The sequence below is a fragment of the Echiichthys vipera genome (assembly GCF_963691815.1).
Source record: "Echiichthys vipera genome assembly, chromosome: 4".
Lineage (NCBI taxonomy): Eukaryota > Metazoa > Chordata > Actinopteri > Perciformes > Trachinidae > Echiichthys > Echiichthys vipera.
Window position 1 is genome coordinate 30,343,013 of NC_139829.1, and position 20,282 is coordinate 30,363,294.

Genomic DNA, 20,282 nt, shown 5'->3' on the forward strand with positions numbered 1-20,282 from the left:
TCCTGGTAGCGGGGGGGGGGGGGACAAACATGCATATCTACACGGGCAAGAATCTAATTATTCAATTAGCGTCCGTATTGAATGAATAACTGATTTGCCACGGTTTTAAATAATAACATAGATATAACTGCCTCTGTAATGCAATTTACGGCGACCATGGAGGGCTCATCACTCATGATGTACACTCTTTTCCCCCCATTACCCTGCGGTAATCTGAAAGTGGTATCATTTATATAAATGACTGTGAACGGAACGGCTTTTAATATATATTGCACGGCTCATATTGATAAAAATCAAGGAATCGCATCATTTGCGTTTACTCATCCATTAACCAACATATCCTTTCTGACATAAATCTCACTCCTGACTCTTAATGGAATTGATTAAGAAGGTTTTTTCTGTTCTGCTTCTGGTGTGGAGGGGAAAAAAAGCTCCCTGGGTAAGTGAGCGCTTGGTAAAAAGAAAAAAAAAAGGTGGGGGTAGCCTGTGGTTGGGAAAGATGAAGGAGCGGGGCTGGGGGAGAAGTAGACAAAGCCTGCTGAACTCCAGAGGTTAAGTCCCCAATACCACCACCAGGCCCACAGGAATGTGTGTGTGTGAGGGAGTCCTGGAGGCTGCATTGTTGTCTGTGGTGCATCCTGCTCTGCAAACACTGCAGAGCGGCCGTACTCCAAGACTCTGACGCTTGGACTTGGGAAGGAGCCTGTAATGTGGGAGGTCTGGATAGTAAACAGGCTAACAAGGCACCATGTGATATGGTTGCTGTGGTGCAGCTGTGCAGTCATATATTAACTTTTTCACTCTTAAGTGCTTTGATACTGTTTAAGCAAGGGTGAACCCAACAAACCTCCGGTAGTAATAGAAACTAAAAAGGCAAGGCCATGGCCGTGAGTGTTTTTTAATTATCCTCCATCCCATCTTTATTGTTTCCTCTTTTAATTGTTTCAAGTGTTTTGATTGTGTTAACACTTTCTTCTGCACTGTCTGGACTTGTTGGTTTTTTGCCTGTACCTGCTGCTGCTAGAGTCCATCTCTGGAGTATAACCAGAGGAATCAGGGTGCAGACCGCCAAACACAGTATTGGTACTAATAAAAACAAAGGCTTGTGTAACCAGCGATGTGATCTGAACTACAAAAAGGTGGGGATGTATTGGAGGCAGGAAGTGAAGAAAGACAGGCTAGTGAACCTGAAATCCTTCAACCGGAAAATGAAAAAGATCACATATCCAGCTTTGCCTTTATTAGAAGAAAAAAGTCTGGCATTGTGTGGAAGGAATACTTACTATCCTTACTACTTATTTGCCTTTCATGCTGGGAGTTAAAGGTATAATAGGTAACGTAATATTGAATTGTGTAGGCCTACTCACATTATTCTAAATGTTTACAACAATGTTCAGAGCCAGAATAATCTGTAGTTTCTCTGCCACACAGCATCATCTTGTCAGTAATCATACGCCATTTTGCAACTAAGTAATCTCAGTTACATAATTTACTAACACGATACCTCAAAGGTGCAGCTGTAGCTCAGAGGTAGAGCGGGTCATCCTCCATTCAAGAGATTGGTGGTTCGATCGCCGGCTCCTCCAATCGGTATGTAGAAGTGTCCTTGGGCAAGACACTGAACCCCTGACACTGAATTGCTCCCTGTGCTGTGCATGGGTGTGTGAATGCGAATGTGGTGTGAATGGTAGTCCTAGTCCTGGGTCTTCCCTGAGGCCTCCTCCCAGCTGGACGTGCCTGGAACACCTCCCTAGGGAGGCGCCCAGGGTTCATCCTTACCAGATGATCCTGAACCACCTCAACTGGCTCCTTTCAACGCAAAGGAGCAGCGGCTCTACTCCGAGTTCCTCACGGATGGCTGATCTTCTCCCCCTCTCTCTAAGGGAGACTCCAGCCCCCCTCCTGAGGAAACACATTTTGGCCGCTTGTACCCGTGACCTGGTTCTTTCGGTCATGACCCAGCTTTCATGACCATAGGTGAGGGTGTGAACGAAGATGGACCGGTTGATCGAGAGTTTTGCCTTCCTCAGCTCTCTTTTCTGTACACCTATGAAATGGAATCAACTGCAAAACTATCATTAATATCATTTAGATGGCATAATTAAAGAAGTATGCAGATAAGCTCCAGTTTAAAACTAGGTGCAGTCACATGAGAGAGGGGATCAGCCCACCCGGAAGTGAAGCTACAGTAGGGAGTGTTCTTTCCACAGGAGCTGGTGGATCGTTGGGGGATGACCACCGTGTGACCAGGGGGCAGAGGATTCAACGAATGAACGAATGAGAGCCACTCTTGGAGTGATGGAACCAGGAACTGCCGTAGCATAGTTTTGAACCAATCGCAACAACTCAATGACTTTATTGCTCTATAAATTCTTTGTGAAGGAGGGGCTCGCTGCTCGTTCTGCCTCGGTGGTCACAGCAAAGGTGCATGTGACTTCTGACCCCAGAGAGAGTCCTTGGCCATGCCGAAAGACCTTTGCTGTTGTTTTTATAGATAACTTTTTAAACTTAAAGAAGTACTCTGGCTGTCCTTGAAAATAACTAACACTACCTTATGAATCCTGCCTTTAAACTTAAGAAAACTAAGAAATACATGTGTCAGGGCTTTTCCTGCCTCAGCACTATTGATTACCGTGACTTGCTCCTCCTGTGCTGTACTTAATAGTGTTAAAGTCAGAGCTATCTAATGGCCTTGTCAGAGGCCCCTGCTTGAAATGTACGCACACTTAAAACAACTGTTAACAACAGCAGAACAATTGATTTGTCAAACAGAGTAGTCCTCCACATTTCTCTCCCTGTCTCTCCGCCGCTTATGTCTGGTGGACAAGAGTGCTCTGCAGCGCTCTTAAGCACTTCTGGGTTAAAGTGAAGGAGGTGGTGTTTTCAGGGTGATATCAGACGGGAGGAGTTGGAGGGGGCACGAGAGGTATCAGCCCAGGGCCGAGAGGCTGCACTTCACCTTCCAGCTGCTCTCTGTCCCTTTGGATTCAAGGCAGGGGAGGGACCAGGGGCCACGGGGAGGGAGGGTGGTAGGAGGGGTTTGGATGGTGGTGGGGGTCACTGGACGGGTGGGGGCACGCTCTCGGGGCGGACAGGCCCTGGAAATTTCCGTTGTATGTTTCAACGCTTTTCAGGATGGGAGGGGTTGGAGCTGGAGTTGGAGTTGGGGTGGAGGTGGAGATGGGGGGTGGTTGAGTTGAGGTTAGGGGACTTGGCAGCCAGCCAGCCACAGCAGGAAGCTTGCTAGTTTCACACGGACAAAAAAAGCAGTCCTGGACACTGCCTGGCTATCTGAGAGCAGCACTCCACTCATCACCCGAAAAAACAGGAACTCAGAAATGCAGTCTGCACGGGTGGTGGCACAGATTGACTGCTTCTTACTCAGAGCTCCACTCTACGTTCAGATTTCCTTATTTTGTTAAAGTAAAGGGCATACAGTCCCTGTTTTTCCTTTCAGCTGAGTCACTTCCAGACTTCCACTATGTCTTATTTTTCAGTCCTCATCAAATATACACCTGTCTTTATCACAATCAAGAGGTAGCCAAGCTGCCAAGGATTCACTATGGGTTAATATTGAATTAGTTAGTATCAAGAGGCCTTGTTTACTTGGAAATGCCTCCTCAGCAGGACTCAATGTATCCTCATTTACTGAACTTGAACAGATAATCAATCAGATCCTGTTTTAAGTACACTTTAGGGATCTGGTATGTAACTGCAAAATGATTTAGAATAGAAACAACAGCGAACCCTATTTATAGGCCGTGTGGAAACTGTCCAGCTCACAATTAAAACATTTAGTAACAAAAATAACAACTAAGCAAGCACGGTAATTGTAGCATGAAGTGGTTTTTTTAGACCGAAAGGGATGCCGTCAATTTATTTGGCTTGGCAAAGGTCCAGCATTTAAACTGGAGGCAGGAAGAAGTGGAGCAGAGCAAGAGCCAGCAGGCCCAACAGCAGGCCTGGAGAGCAGGAGGTGCTGCTGTGCATCAGGTGGACAGGATGTGTGTGTGTGTGTGCGTGTGCGTGTGCGTGTGTGTGTGTGTGTGTGTGTGTGTGTGTGTGTGTGTGTGTGTGTGTGTGTGTGTGTGTGTGTGTGTGTGTGTGTGTGTGTGTGTGTGTGTGTGTGTGTGTGTGTGTGTGTGTGTGTGTGTGTGTGTGTGTGTGTGTGTGTGTGTGTGTGTGTGTCAGAGGGGAGGGTTGCCGGGGGCAGGTGTGGACACTGGTGTTGGGGGTTCAGGGCCCCTAGCAGGTGGATGCTCAGAGGAATAGAAATTAAATGAGGAGGGATTAAGGGGATGAAAGGAAGCTAAGGATTACTTGTCTCCTTTTCTCCACCCAAGAAAGAGTCCGAGCCAAGGGTCTCATACCAAAGCATCCTTGTGGGTGGGGGTTTAATCTTTAATCTTCTTCAACCCAAATGATCAGAATCTGTTCATATTTGAGAAAACAAGGTTTTGAAACAAATAGTGTTCATCTCATCTCATCTCATCTCATCTCATCTTCAGCCTCTTATCCGGGGTCGGGTCGTGGGGGCAGCAGCTTTAGCAGGGGACCCCAAACTTCCCTTTCCCGGGCCACATTAACCAGCTTTAACTTTATGTAATAATATTCTCCTTTATGCAGTTTAGCAGTGGTAATAGAAACCCTAGAGACCCTTAGGCCAAATATGTTACATTTTCAACATAAATGCATGTTTTACGGATACAAATAACTACTATTTTCTATTATCAATTAGTTTACTGTGTGTGTGTGTGTGTGTGTGTGTGTGTGTGTGTGTGTGTGTGTGTGTGTGTGTGTGTGTGTGTGTGTGTGTGTGTGTGTGTGTGTGTGTGTGTGTGTGTGTGTGTGTGTGTGTGTGTGTGTGTGTGTGTGTGTGTGTGTGTGTGTGTGTGTGTGTCATCAAGGTAAAATATGGCCCTGGAGACATCTACAGTAGCGGGAACTACCACAGAGGTGTTTTGAGTATTTAGCCAGGTGAAACTTTACAGGTATGTAATTGAGATCAAAAGATGGGTGCGGTCCTGGCAGGAAGTTGGGGTAACAGCAACTTTTTAATTGGTGAGCTTTGAATGTGCTGGTAGTTGAATTTTGTTCCCTTTGGACGGAGCCATATTAGCTGTTCAGCCCTGTTACCCATCCATGCTCATGTTCAGTTAGCTGCTGACTCTAGCTTCACATGAGTGGTATCATTTATTATATTATTATAGTTACTGGAAGTGTCTCTGTCTTTGTGTCTGTCTTTGTCTCTCTCTGTCCATCTGTCCGTCTTTTCTCTCTTCCTCTCTCCTTTTCTTCCTCTCTCCGGTGCAGACAGATGTGCGTCCTCCACAGAGCTGGGTCTGTCTGACGTTCCTGTCTGTTATAGTGAAGGTTTTCGTTGCCACCGTACTCTACGGGGGAATTGTTGGGTCTATGTTTATCATACATAAGTCACAGAGTGTGGTCTTTACCTACTCTTTAAAGTGTCCTGAGATAATGTTTGTTATGATTTGGCACTATAAATAAAATTGAATTGAATTGAGTTTAAATATTTTGTGAAAACACCAATAATCACACATCAAGTGATGTAGTGATGATATAAAGTGATGCAGTGATGATATAAAATGATATAAAGTGGTGTAGTGATGATATAAAGTGATATAAAGTGATATAAAGTGATATAAAGTGATGCAGTGATGATATAAAGTGATATAAATTGATGCAGTAATGATATAAAGTGATGTAAAGTGATGCAGTGATGATATAAAGTGATATAAAGTCATGTAGTGATGATATAAAGTGATATAAAGTGATGCAGTGATGATATAAAGTGATGCAGTGATGATATAAAGTGATGCAGTGATGATATAAAGTGATATAAAGTGATGTAGTGATGATATAAAGTGATGCAGTGATGATATAAAGTGATGCAGTGATGATATAAAGTGATATAAAGTGATGCAGTGATGATATAAAGTGATGCAGTGATGATATAAAGTGATATAAAGTGATGCAGTGATCATGTAAAGTGATATAAAGTGATGCAGTGATGATATAAAGTGATATAAAGTGATGCAGTGATGATATAAAGTGATGCAGTGATGATATAAAGTGATATAAAGTGATGCAGTGATCATGTAAAGTGATATAAAGTGATGCAGTGATGAAGTGACAAAGTGACATAATCAATATGATCTTATCACAATTACAGTGAGAGGACTCCCGACTCCTCCCCCCTAACGCCCCACCTGGGTTAGTTTGTTTCTGTTCTGTGAACATGGCCTCCGCTGTAGATCATGGCACACCACATTATTTATTCATGGCTGGGAACGATAGATGTGGCGCAAGCTCCTCCTGAGTATTGTCCATCTGTTAGCTGGCCTACTGTACACACTAATGTAATATGCGAGTCCTCAGGAGGCGTCCTAATAGCCGCTCATGTGTTAACGCTTCACACTATTTATCTGTGTAATAACACCACGGTTAATTATAATTAGTGCCTTGTCGTCGGTATGTGATTTATCTGTCCCCAAAGAAGTGCGAGACAAACAGCGGTTTAAAGTGTGACCTTACCGGTTTTATTTGATGGCCACCGTGCTGTCAGCCACTCACCCTCTCACAAGACACCTTTAACACGGGAAAACCTAAGGTCTAATTGCTCCCTATAAGACACTCTATAATCCCTCTCGGAGGATTGCTGTACACATCATTTTACACAAAGCTGCAGATAATTTAATTTCCACCCAGGGAGCTTTCAGCGTTAGCCTGTAGGCCTAATAGAAAAGGAAGATTGCTGCCAGATTTCCACCGCAAGAGCCCCTGTATCACTACGATCGTGAGATTGAAACAGCAAAATCAGTTTTCCTCTATTGATTTATTTTTCTTCTGAATAAGAAGAGGCCAACTTACATCGCCCAAATATCCCCGAGGCAGATTCATAAATGACGTGGCAACGTGTGAGACTTTATCAAACATTGTGCAGAATTCTGTGTTCTGAGCCATGATGACTAGTCTCACTTTAAATGTTCATCTCATCTCATCTTCAGCCTCTTATCCGGGGTCGGGTCGCGGGGGCAGCAGCTTTAGCAGGGGACCCCAAACTTCCCTTTCCCTGGGCCACATTAACCAGCTCTAACTGGGGGATCTCGAGGCGTTCCCAGGCCAGTGTGGAGATCTAATCTCTCCACCTGGTCCTGGGTCTTCCCCGAGGCCTCCTCCCAGCTGGACGTGCCTGGAACACCTCCCTAGGGAGGCGCCCAGGGTTCATCCTTACTAGATGATCCCGAACCACCTCAACTGTAACTTTAAATGTTGTAGTTTTTAATTTTCTACAACATATATTAGGCCCTAAAGTATCCATAATGTGCAGATATTAAGCGCAAATGACTTTTAAATTGAGCACACTGCAGATTTAAATGTGGTCATTTTACATCACGCTGCTTCCATCTGTCACCGGTTGCTGTAATTTATGTGGAGAGCTGTAAAAAAAACAAATAAATAATAAAAAAAACACATAAATTAAGAGGAAAAGGTGTGTTGGACTCAGCTGTCATTTAATGAAACGTAACAGTAAGTGGATCAGCTGCAGACAGTTTACATAATAATTTCCTTTGGTGGACAGATCATACTCTGTGTCACAGTCTGACGAGCAATGCATTAGCAGACCACTCTGCATGGACAGATAATAACATGCTTTATCGTGCACTGCAATACTCCAGATAGCTGCACACTGCAACATCTGATCACCTCCGGGGGACTGGATCTGTGTGGTTCCTCTTCCCATCTTTAGCTTAAAACACACACACACACACACACACACACACACACACACACACACACACACACACACACACACACACACACACACACACACACACACACACACACACACACACACACACACAGAGCTTCTACAATAGACTGCAGTGTGGAGGGGTGTCTCACTTTGATCTTTAAATACCCTCTAACGCTGAGGCACGCTCATTGGCTTTGATTTTTATTATTTATTTATAATTTTTTTTACAACTCCTGGACAAAATGCAGACGCTCCCTTGCATCTCCTCCTATGTAGCCGTGCAGCAGAGAATGCGAGAACACCTATCCTCTTTTTTTTATTTTTTTTTCTCCCTCCAACACCACCACCACCACCACCACCATCTGTCCCTTTCTTCCATTTCATGTGCTCAAGCAATATCCACACCCCTCTCATAGCAACAGCACAGCGCCGCCGCCTCCACCCCCCCTCCCTCCCTCCTTGCAGTGGATTTTTCTTCCCCTGGATCTTCGCTCCGCACCATGCAGACGGTCCCTTGGCCCTGCCTGACGGTTCAGTGTTCCCCCCTCCCCCACCAGCCGTGCTCCTGTTTCACTCAAAGATGGCGTCGGCTCTAGAACCCCTGGTCTGTGGCTGCATTTTTAGGCTTGTTGTTGTCTTCGTTTCGCACGGTTTCGGCACCTTCTCTTCGGCGGCTCGACACGAAATTCCGGTGAGTAGTAGCGGAAGCTGGATGGGGAGGAGAGATTTTTCTACACGGTCTGCTTTTACCCCGAGCTTCCCTCGGAAACCAGAACCGGACCCGCTCTGGCTTTCTAGGGGGAACCGCGAGAGGTAGAGGGAGAGAGCGGGGTACGGAGGGATGATGATCGCGGAGGTGGGTGGGGGGTACGGAGGGGGGAGCCGAGGCCTAGCTACTCCGCTCCAGCGGCCTTGTCTTCACCGTACCGCAGTCTGTAACGTTACGTGGGAGGGCGGTTGGTGGAGGGAGGAAGTCAGCGAGGTGGGGACCGCTTGAAGGGACGCGTATACGCGGGCAGAGGCTCTTCGCCCACACCAGAGGCTCGAGAAGGAGGCCGGAGAACATGTAATACTGCAGAATCCGCGGCTGGGAGGTCTTATTTCTGCACTTGCCCGCTAGCCGAGATGGCCGTCTGCAAGTTGCATTGTGCCTTTTACAAGGCCGCGATGTTACGTTAATATCTGAATGACATTCAAAATGAGATTATTGCCTGTGTTTGTTGCGGCGTGATGTTGAGTATTGTGTGAGACGTCGGCCAAGGGGGAAAACATGGTGTTTTCTCACTGAAGCGCTGTCCAGCCCCACGTTTCATGCTGTTTACGTTTCGGGGGTTAGCGACTAACGTTAGTAACGGAGTCGTAACGTTAGCTCGGCGGCTAGCTTCTAACGTTAGCCCGCTAAACAACAGCAGTTAGCGGGAAGGCTTTTTGTCACATAGTTAGCAGCCTGGTTTATCGGTGAGAGTCAACAACACCGTAGGAAACAGTTTGGTAGTGCGGCAATTGAATAAGCTTTGATTTTTTTAAGCTAGCTTCGCAGCTAATGTTTGCTAACACTGTGTTTTGACTGCATCATGTTTACCTTAGCAACCCAACTAGCCCAATAGTCCACTTGCTAGAACTGTTTACAGTATGATGTTGTTTACACTTTTATACCTCATGGTTTCCGTCACTATATGACACATCTGGGCCATTTCTAGTGTTTGTTGTCCATTCTTGGACTGTTCTGACTGTGGGTTTGCTTGTGATATTTATGCATGGTTATTTACACACACACACACACACATACATAAATATCACATGTATATGGATTTGTCTGTAGTAACAAACTGTTAGGGGATAACTGCTATCAGCACCTAATTTCCAGTAGTGCATTGCCAAACTTTATGGTGCTTTTTAAAGGCGTGCATGTCTCTATGTCTGTGTGAGGTCACAGTATGATGTGCGAGTGTTGTTTTAAAGCTTTACCCTCTCTCAGGTTGTCTCCATCTCATTCTAACTCATCACCCTTTAAAAGATGTACCTTTGAAGCCATATTTTTCCTACCTGATCATCTTTTTTTCTGCAAGGTTTCGCTAACCTTTCTCTGTCTGTGTTATGTCCTTTTTTCTGTGCAGGGTTTGCCACTTACTGAAGTCCAATAGGCATGAAGGTGATCAGTCTTGGCTGCTCCCTGGGGTGAGATATCTGTTCCGTCCCAGAGCTGAGAAGTCCAGACTCCTGGAAGAGCGAAATACAGCGAGAGAGAGAACATTTGAAGACAAGGAAATGTGGATGTGGAAAAAAGTCCCCATCTCGTGGAATGTTTAATCTATAGAAAAAATATACTGTATTGCCTCGCACACCTTTATCATTGAAACACTAATGTCATGTCTTGGAGACCACGATCATCTTTCACAACTCCCATTGTGAATTGGTTAGTTTGCCATAGGCAGGAAACTGACTGAGCAGGTTTTATTGTCTGTGTATTGGTATTTTGTGACAGGCAAAGTGGGAAACACTGTATTTTTTTGAAAGCCCTTCTTATCACCAACCTCTACTTTACACTACATTGTGTGCCGTGGAAGTTTTAAGTTGCAAATAGACCTGCTACTTCCCCCACTCCCCCTGCTTCTCGCCAGGGACCTTCACCTGGCTGGAAGTGGGTGGTGGGTGGACCGCATTTTAACGTGTGGAGGGTTGGCTCAGGCGGTTTGTGCTATGGTCAGCTGCTCATTACCGTGCTGCTCATACTCAGCTTCTGAGGGACTCTCTGTACGACCACAGGACAAGGGATAGTACGCAGGCAGAGGGCAAAAAGGAGGAGGAGGCGGCGCTACGGCGCAGGCCAGGTATTTCCTCGGCTTACAGTCCACTTTTTTGTGTGCGGTCTTTGCGGTAAGGCCTCAGGGCCCCCGCACCCACCCAGACCGCAATCATGGTGAAACTGGCTAATCCAATGTACACCCAATGGATCCTAGAGGCCATCAAGAAGGTGAAGAAGCAGAAGCAGAGACCGTCAGAGGAGCGCATTTGCAATGCGGTCTCTATGTCCCATGGTCTGGACCGCAAAACTGTTCTGGAGCAGTTAGAGCTTAGCGTCAAGGATGGTACCATCCTTAAGGTCACCAACAAAGGTCTCAACTCCTACAAGGACCCTGACAACCCAGGGCGATTGGCACTTCCCAAGCCTAAAGGTAGTGGCAGCTCTGGTGGAGGCGGTGGCGGAGGAGGAGGAGGTAGTGTTGGAGGAGGTGGCGGTGGCGGCGGCGGCGGCGGCGGTGGTGGTGGTGGAGGTGGCGGTGGCGGAAGTGGCAGCAGTGGAGGCAGTGGCGGCGGCAGCAGCACCAGCACCACTGGCGTTAGTAGTTCTCACTCCCATTCGGGGAAGAAACCGGGACTGGACTGGAACAAGTTGATCAAACGGGCACTGGAGGGGCTCCATGAGCCTGGTGGCTCCAGCTTAAAGAACATTGAGCGCTTTCTCAAGTGCCAGGCTGATGTGGCAGCCTACTTGTCAGGCAGCGGCTCCATGGGGCCTGGTCTCTTCCACCAGCAGCTGAGGGTGGCCCTGAAGAGAGCAGTGGCCCATGGACGTGTGGCCAAGCAGGGTCCTCTGTTCCAGCTCATCAGCCGCAGCAGCTCCGTGGATGACGGGACTGGGACGGTGTCTCTGGAATCACTGCCACCTGTCCGGTTGTTGCCCCATGAGAAAGACAAGGTAAAGTCTCTATGTCTACACCTGACACAGACAAACATGTAAATGTGTGCATGCACCTCCAACTTAAACACATCGATCAAATACACAACATGGTAAACACCTGGTAACATTCATTTAGATGATGCCAATCATTGTGGAAAGCTAATGTTTACAATATGTTCATTTCACATGTAAAAAGCTAAATGGTTGTAGCATCACATGTCTGATAATATCACGGATGTTCTGTTGAAACTGTAGTTGTGGCAAGAAATCTGATGTGCTCCTCAGTTAAAACTTTTTGGAGCAACAACAGGAAAATGAGTGTGATCTGTGAAAGTAAGGGAAAACACCCTCTGTGGGTCTTTTTGCAATCCACACAACACTAATTCTACTTGCATAATAGCTGCTGCACACCCACAGCTGGCAATACGCGGGACATTGGCACCGCATTTTCCCTGCTTGCTCAAACTGATCGTGGCCTACAGGGCTGTAATTTACTCCCAGCGCAGTTTGGTCTTTGACTGTGTGAATGTTTGTTGTGAGTTTTCATCCAGCATATGGTGTAGTGGTTAACACAAGTTTTTGAGAAAGGTTGAAAGATCAGACAGATGCGTGAGTGAGGATCTTTCCACAAACTGGAATCTGCGTCTTTGAATTTAAGATGTTATCGTTGTGTGCTAGTCGGAATACATGGAAGAAAGACTTGACTGAACCCAGTTGGTCGGCATTTGCTGGGTGAGTATATGAATGACAGAATCTTAGGTGTGTGCGCCGTGGTCCAGGCGAGGAATATTAGAGGGATGCTGGGTGGGCGGTTGGCTGGTGGGCCAGTTTTCAGCAGAGGAGGAGGTCAGGGGGGGAGTCACATGGCTCCCAGCCTCCTGCAGGGAGTGTGGACCAGCTGCAGGGCTGCTCCCTGTCAGGAGATGGCTAGAAGAAAGAAAGAAAGGAAGAGAGGGAAGGGGAGGGACACAGACAAGTAAGAGAGAGGTGCTCTGTAGTGGTGCCAAAGGAAGAGGCCTGGATGACGCAAGCTACAGGCCTCTGTAACCAGAAAGTGTGTGTGTGTGTGGTGGGGGGGGACTGGGAGAGGCAGAATGAGTTAGAGAGAGAGGGAGAGAGGGAGAGGCAGACATGCAGGCGACAGAGGAGAGAGGGAACACACCCACTTTTGTAATATGATCAGACAGAGCAGCCGGCTGCTAACCTCTGCTTCTAAGGGCCAGGGACATGTCTACACACACACGCTCCCATATAAAACCATACGACTGCATGCAAATACATGAATGGCACACACAAACATAAACACAGACTGAGTGCATTCTGACACAAGACCACACACTTCAGTTGGCATGTCATAAATCCTCTACTTCAGATGCCTACAGGCGTGCAAACGTGCTCTCTAAAGACCAGCATGTAAATAAACCTGTTACACACTACCATCTGCCACTGCCAGCCTAGTGGCTCATCATTGGCTCATATGTCACCCAGGTTATCAGACAGGTGGTAGATCTTGAGGGCACACGACCAGCCCTAAACACTGTTTTGACTGGCTCCTGGCTTTATCTGGCCCCTGTGTGGGTGTGTGTATACAAGTCTGTGCAGCTCCTTTTTTAGGTCATGCACACACGTACACACGTACACACGTACACACACACACACACACACACACACACACACACACACACACACACACACACACACACACACACACACACACACACACACACACACACACACACACACACACACACACACACACACACACACACGGAGTAGGATTAGCCTAGAGAGCAGGCTGGAGTCACATGGGGTCTGCTTGGCTGCAGATGGCCCACTCTTAAGACGGACAGAGATCAACCTCCTCTTTCTCTTTGACTCAGCTACTCATCAACTCGCTACTCTGCCTCAGAATCAACTGAAAACACAAACAAAGTAATGTATACCGTAGTGTGAAAATGAGGTTTTTATTGCACCATTAATGATCAAAGTGATCAAAAACTACACACAAGCATAAGCAATTTTGCAACAATCAAAAAAATGTAAAAAGCCCACCATCAGTAAAATCCTGAATCAGTCAAAGATGATGAATCAAACGTGGACATGAATCGGGATGTTTTGTTTTTTGAGTGTGCGGGCTAGATGAAGCACAGAGAAGGTGCTGCAGCAGTGAGGAAACTGACATTTGTGTCTGGCATTCACACAAGCCTGTTTACCCTTTCTCCCTGCCTCTTCTTGTGATGTTGCTTTCATATGTCTCTCCAGAGGATGCAACCTTATTGCTGCTCAATCATGTGTGTTTTGCGAGTGACTGTCGGTGTGTGCTCTTGATGTATACGCTAGTCTGTGCCTGTGCGAGTGGCATATGCGTCAAAGAGATAGAAACTGCACGGAAGACAGAGTCGGCGCTGCATGGCCGCTCTCCTCCGTTCCCCTGCTCTTGCGACGGTGCATCATTGCCATAATGCCCTGCATGATTGCTTACGGTTATGATTTCCCAAGGAAAGGGGGAGAGGGGGTGTGAGTGTAAGGGGGGGGAGGCGGACCAAAACAAATGGCTAAGCACTGGCTTTGACCCCATTCGAAGGGAGATTTGTGTACTCAACACGCTGATGTTTGTGTCAGAGTGCTCCATTCAAAAGGGATCCCAGGCCCTATTTCTGTCTCCCCCCTCTCACCCTAATAAGGTGCCATTGCCAGGTCATGAAGGGGGAGGAGGATGGGGGAGCGAAGTCATCCAGGGGTCATGGATATATAGATGGCAAACCTCATTGCCTCCCTGAGCGCCCGTTAGCAGTATGAGGGTATGGCCATTAGGTGGGATGGGCTTGACGCCGAGCCTTTGTGTGTGTATCGGTGTGGGTATATAGTTGCGTGTGTGTATGATATTCATCCCATCATTATAGGCAATAGCAATCTCCCTGCCCCGCGGTTGCCCTCTCCTCAACAGCTGGAGCGGGGTGAACCAGAGTTCTTCATGTTGACGTGCAGTGTCACGGTGAGGACGTGTGAAAAAAGTGGCTCGTGAACACACACACACACACACACACACACACAGTCACATTTTCTGCTTGTACACAGTGTTGTGGTGATTTCCCTCCAAAATGTCCCACTGACCCCATAGCACGCTAGCATCCTGCAGCTAGTGGTTCCTTTGCTGGTGGTGATTGTAGAGCTGCCACATTATTAGGCGATGCTTATTATGAAGCATGATGCATATATTTATCCACTGTAATTCCTTCCACTTTTCCAGTATTGGATCGACCCCCACCTGTCTCTCAAAACATCACACACACATTACCTCTGCTTGTCTTGGCTCAAGATGAAGACATCACGTGCCGTCACTCGGAGGGCCGTGAATACCAAACGCCCTCCAGCATTGATTATAGGCTTTGGGTGCAACCTGCTTCTTCCTCTTTTCCCCTCCCTTCCGATCCCCCGTTGTTGCTCCATCATGTTGTGTAGTCACAGGAGAGACTTTAGCGTGTTTGTTGGATGGATGGATGGAAAAATTCTCAGGGTTAGCCCCACGCCACAGGAATGTTGGGAAAATGACTTCATTGGATGCAATGAAATGGTCTCCCTTGACTCTATTGTCAACTGTAATTTCGATTTGAGATTTGTACCGATACATTTTTCAAGGAGGAGGTAAAGCTTGTAGAAATACCTTCTTCCTGCCTCCATTTCCTTGACAGGCATCTGTTGTTTCCATTCTTCCACAGCCCTGTCCTCAGTCCACCCATTATTAGTGTCTAAAATCAAGAGCTTGTTCCACTCTCTGATGGCACAGGCTTTGACCTCATGCTGCGCTGCAACCATAGACCCCGGGCTTGTTTGACATTTAGTGGTAGCAGAGAAATTGATATTGAAAAACTGCAGAGTTCACATAAATCCTAATTAGGGCCTCCCTCAAATGGTCGACCAAGAAATCATTTCATTGGTCGTTTGGTCGCAGGAAAAAAAAACAAGCATTTGGAGCCGTGTCTTGTGAAAATTTGTGTCTGGTGGCTGGTCTAAAAGGCTGGAGGGCTTTTAATTTGAAGTGCCAGATACAGGAAGTTGTGGCACTCACTGTCAGTGTATTGTTTTTTTTTTGAGAGGGCAGGTTCTCTCACCATAGCAGTTAGACAGTTAATAATTAATAGCCAATCATGTTGGGAAAGACGTCTAAAGTATGGGATCACTTCAAAAAGAACAAGGATGACACCAAGAAGGTCACATGCACATCACTTATTCAGAAAGAAAATGTGTCACTTTTAAAGCGGTTTCACCTGTTACTCCCATTATTAACTTCTTCTAAAGACAATCCCTCAACACTTGTGTGATTCACTGCTGAGCCTGTCTAAAAACTTTATGTTTACGTCACCCGTCTCTCCTCTGCTCTCTGCGTGTGCAGCACGGAGCCCACAAGGAGCACCACAGTTTCCATGGCTGGTATAGCAACTGTTGATGATAATGAATGCGCTCTACCGCTGTGTAGCGAGCACGCAGCAGCAGAAGTCTGCGCTCGGTAAAACATGAGAGCAGAGGATAATAATGTTTGTTTGAAATTTCAACGGCATTCATCAGCACGGATGAAGTGAGCCGACGCCTGGCTCGAATCTCTGTGCCCAGCCATCGACTGTTTCTCTCTTCAATTAATCGCCCGAGAAACAACTGTCTGCTACTGATAAATCATCAGCATCATTTAACATTACTATGCCCATATGTTGCCAAATTTTGTCTTACCATGGATGAATTACACCTACATATTTTAAATGCCCATTAGAGACGCTGAATCTGACACTGAAAGCACCATGGACGTGAAACTAGAGTACTGAATATACTGTCACCTATGGTCAAAGAAAGATACAAACAAAACAAAAATGAGTAGGCTACTAATCACATCAGTTACCTGCTGCAGTGACCGTTGGCAGCACAGGACTCGCATGACCCCACTGCCATCTGTGTCAGATGCTCGCCACACTGGATCAGGGGGGTTTTATTGTTTCCACGTTATAGTTCAATTAAAAACAATAAATGGTACAAGAATGTAGCTTACAGGCAAAGCTAATTCGCAATTCGCCCGTATAGATAGCCTACATTTGGCACCCAATTTCAATAAAAACAAACAAACAAACAAATACCAAAAATGAAAATAGGAACAACAAACGAATAGGGTACAGCCTTAGTAAGTAGTAGTAAAAAAATTCTACTTCTGGGCACAAAATTAACCAATTGCAGTAGGACTGCCCCCTCAGTCGTCCAGAAAGGTCATTGGTTGGACCAGGTTTCATTGGTCGCTTGGTCGTAAAAAGAAATAAAAGGTAAACTTTGATAGGAACTGCGCCTTTTCAAGATAAATAAAAACTTAGAGGGTTTGACCATGTTTGAATTCAATTTGAAAGGACAGACACATGAAGTGGCTGGGCGCACTCAGCAGCAGTCCACGTTAGTTTGCTTGTAGCCTACCTGTCGTTGTCTTAATGGCGTCATGTTTTGTGAGTTTTAAAGCTAATTTAAAGGTATTTATAGTTGGTATAGTTTTTTTTTTCTTTGCTGGTTGTTGACACATGCTCATCTGGACCTGGGATTCCCAGGAAATGTTACTACCATCCCCTTTTTACTGTTATTTATTTATTGATTGATTGGTTGAGGGGGTATTTTTCATTGATAGCAGGCAAAACTAATAATAGATACTCAATAGGGTGGTGCCGATTGGCGATGGGATGCTGACAGGAAGTTCTTAATTGGGGGCAGCCCTAAAATGCAGCAATGATTTGACTGGAGATGTTACGATGCTACATGGTTCTGAAGATTTCGAGGACCAATACCCAGCCCCAGCAGCCACCCAAAATACAACCCTGGGGAATGGAATTTATTGGACAATCCACAGACCTCATTGTCAACCTCCTTCATCAGGTTTGAAAATAATACTGATATAAACATAAAGAGGTCCTTGTCTAGTTCATCACTGAGTCCTTGCAGTGCCGTGTGTGTATACAGGGCCAGTGTGTAGCCTTAGCACTAGCCATCATTTGTCCTTCCAGGTGTTCCAATTTGAACATCCAGGAACAGACGCTTGGAGTCACAAGTCCATAGAAACGGCATTAGAGGTAGTGTCAGCGCCCAGGGGGAGCAGTTACCTTGAGCTAACCAGCGACTGTGATGTTAATGACATTTGGCACGGGAAGTGTAGCTGCGTGAGGCCCTGTGTGGCTAAGCTCACCACCCCACAAAAAGAGCCAATGTGTCGAGCAGCTGTGGAAGTGACGGCTGGAGCAAGGCCAGCCCCGCTCCGTTTGTTGCAGTGATTTAGCTTTGTGCTCCCTGGCTAACCTTACCGCTAATGGAGGGCGATGCTCGGCTTGAGGGAGGGCACGTTGGCACAACACACGGTCTTCCTCTGGGCTGTTGTAGATGTCATGAAAATGCAGACCAGGTGACTTTCGAGTCATTTCCAGGTTAGTGGGGCTACAGGGATTTTAGGTTTGAAATGTCAAGTTTACTCTTCTACCCGTCACTTAAACATCCATGCCTACATGTAGTGTGCTCTTCTATGAAAATGTGACAATGGCGTGTGGAGGTGTCGTGAGTACTAGTGCAAATGTGGTAGTATGTAGTCTCTGCTTGCACTGTGTCCTGTAACAGTGATCAATGAGTTTGTGTTGGAGGTGGGGGCAGCCATAAGGGAAGTGTGCTGGTGGGGGATGCTGAGATTGGGCTCCCATGTTAATGAGATCCTTGACTTGAGACGAGACAAGGACAACAGCAACGCTTTTTCTTCTTTCTCTTTTCTCCCATTGCCTTTTATCCTTTTCGACCCTCCTCCTCCATTTCTCCCTATGCTTTCGCCCGTCCTCCATTGTTCTCTCCTTCCTGTCTCACCCTCCTGTCCTCTGTCTTTGGATAACAAAAGTCAGTTTTTGAAGGGAAAACCGCCCATGCCACCACTAGTTGTTTACGTTGATTATCTCTCTGCACAAGGTCTCGGATAATTCTGCCTCACATGACTTTCGACCAATCGAACACAAATGAAGAACTAGGCCAACACTGGAGCATATATGATGTGTGTTTGCAGCTTTCCGGGATGCATTTCTTTCGCAGATATGTTTGTCCGTATCAAGGTGGAAGTCCGCTGTGCACGATACAGAGAGCAGAGGAGAGTTGTAAACGTGCAACCATATAGAGGCAGAAAGGACATGTCGTCATGTAAATAAGAGGCTATTTAGTACAAGGACAAGATATAGACCTGTTCTATAGGAAAGGTATCCTTTATAGATATCCTCTATCCTCCTTAAATTACTTCTGTTGTGATCTGTCGCTGTTGGGCCCCTGAAACTGCTTAGTGAGATGTTATTGTGGCCCCTATAGGGCTCCAGTCAGAGGGCCCCTGTCAGTGAGTCATTCGTTGATTTAAGTCTTTTACTCCCAGAGTAATAGTAAGTACAAGCTTTGCAGAGGATAAGCTTGTCAGTGTACGTACAGTTTCTTCAATAAAACACAAATAAATGCATGAATATGAGTTATTTCTTATGTCCAGCATTATATAAGCAATTAAGGACTGTAGCTTAAATCTGCATCTTCTCTACATCAGTACTAAACACAAAAGGTAATAAATGATGTTATAAAATCACATTGAACCACGTGACCTGAAGATTTACAGGAATACAAGGCAGCTAGAGGAGCTAGCCAGTTAGCTCATCACTTAGTGCAACTAGTTTGGGATCAGACTTATTACTGAAACGTGTGTCTTACAGCAACACAGCGTAGGGACTTAACCCAGGGCATACACTTAAGTAAAACAACATAATATCACGTTACTGTGATTTAATAATCTTAAGAGTAACATCATAACTTGCATCATCAGTGACGACGTCACCGCGTCGGCTGCAACGAGATGCGAAATGAAAAATACAGCGTGACTTCAAAACAAACTATTTCAGTTTGCTTATTATATTAGTAAAAGTGTCTGAACGCGAAGAACAGGCGCTACATATAAAATAAAATTAAAATAACTTGACCGTCAAGGGAGGGCGGGGCGCCCCCTTATACAACGGTAGGGGAAACACTGGTTTGACAATGTTGTGTTTAATGGATCCTTTAAGCGCAAGTGGGTGTGTCAGCTTGGTCAGGCGAGGATGCCTTCACCTGTCCGTTTTTGGGTGTGTATTTATAGAGGAGCTTGTAAGACATGTTAGTCCACCCAGTTGACGCAGCTTGTTTCTAACAGTTGCCACAAGGCATGTGTTTTTTGGCTCGGCGCAACATTTTGTTCCTGAACGCTCCTTACATTGGGGGGAAAAAAGAGCACATGCCAAAGCTTGAACACACACACACACTCACACACGGAAAATAGACACACATGAATCCACACACATCTTAATTAAAAAATCCACCATGACAGTCAGTCGATGAGAGACATTTCTACAGAGATGTTATGGACCAGCCGTGTTGGCTGAGGTAAAAAAAAAAAAAAAGGCTGAAACAGGGAGGAAAAACAGCTCTCAGGAGGAATTTGAGGATTGTGTTTCACTGTTCCAACATCCCGGTCATGGAGGAAGGATTAGCTTTTCATTTTTAGTATCTGTTGGGGATTAATTTACAGTGGCAGCCAGTAACCGAAGCCCCACTGTAACGCGCGACTCCGCACACCCCGTCTTGTGTGTGTGAAAGGCGACGCTGGCCCGCGCGCTCTCGCCTCGGTGTTTACTCGAGCGCTCACGGAGCGAGTGGGAGCGGTTGACCTCCTCCAGCGGGGAAGGGGTTAAGCGTCAGGAATGATTGAGGTGTTGGTCGCACGCACGCAGGCCGCTGCTGCACATTTTCTCTCTTTTTCTACACTTT

General features: G+C 46.2%; 1 protein-coding gene across 1 annotated transcript in view; it reads left to right on the forward strand.

Moving 5' to 3' along the window:
* The first annotated feature begins 8,339 nt into the window (after nt 1-8,339).
* kat6a (K(lysine) acetyltransferase 6A) overlaps nt 8,340-20,282 on the forward strand; it is a 39,429-nt gene continuing 27,486 nt past the window's right edge. The window contains exons 1-2 of the mRNA XM_083913235.1: nt 8,340-8,468; nt 9,895-11,477. Coding sequence (XP_083769361.1) covers nt 10,695-11,477 — 783 coding nt within the window. The 5' untranslated portion in view covers nt 8,340-8,468; nt 9,895-10,694. The remainder of the gene's footprint in view (nt 8,469-9,894; nt 11,478-20,282) is intronic.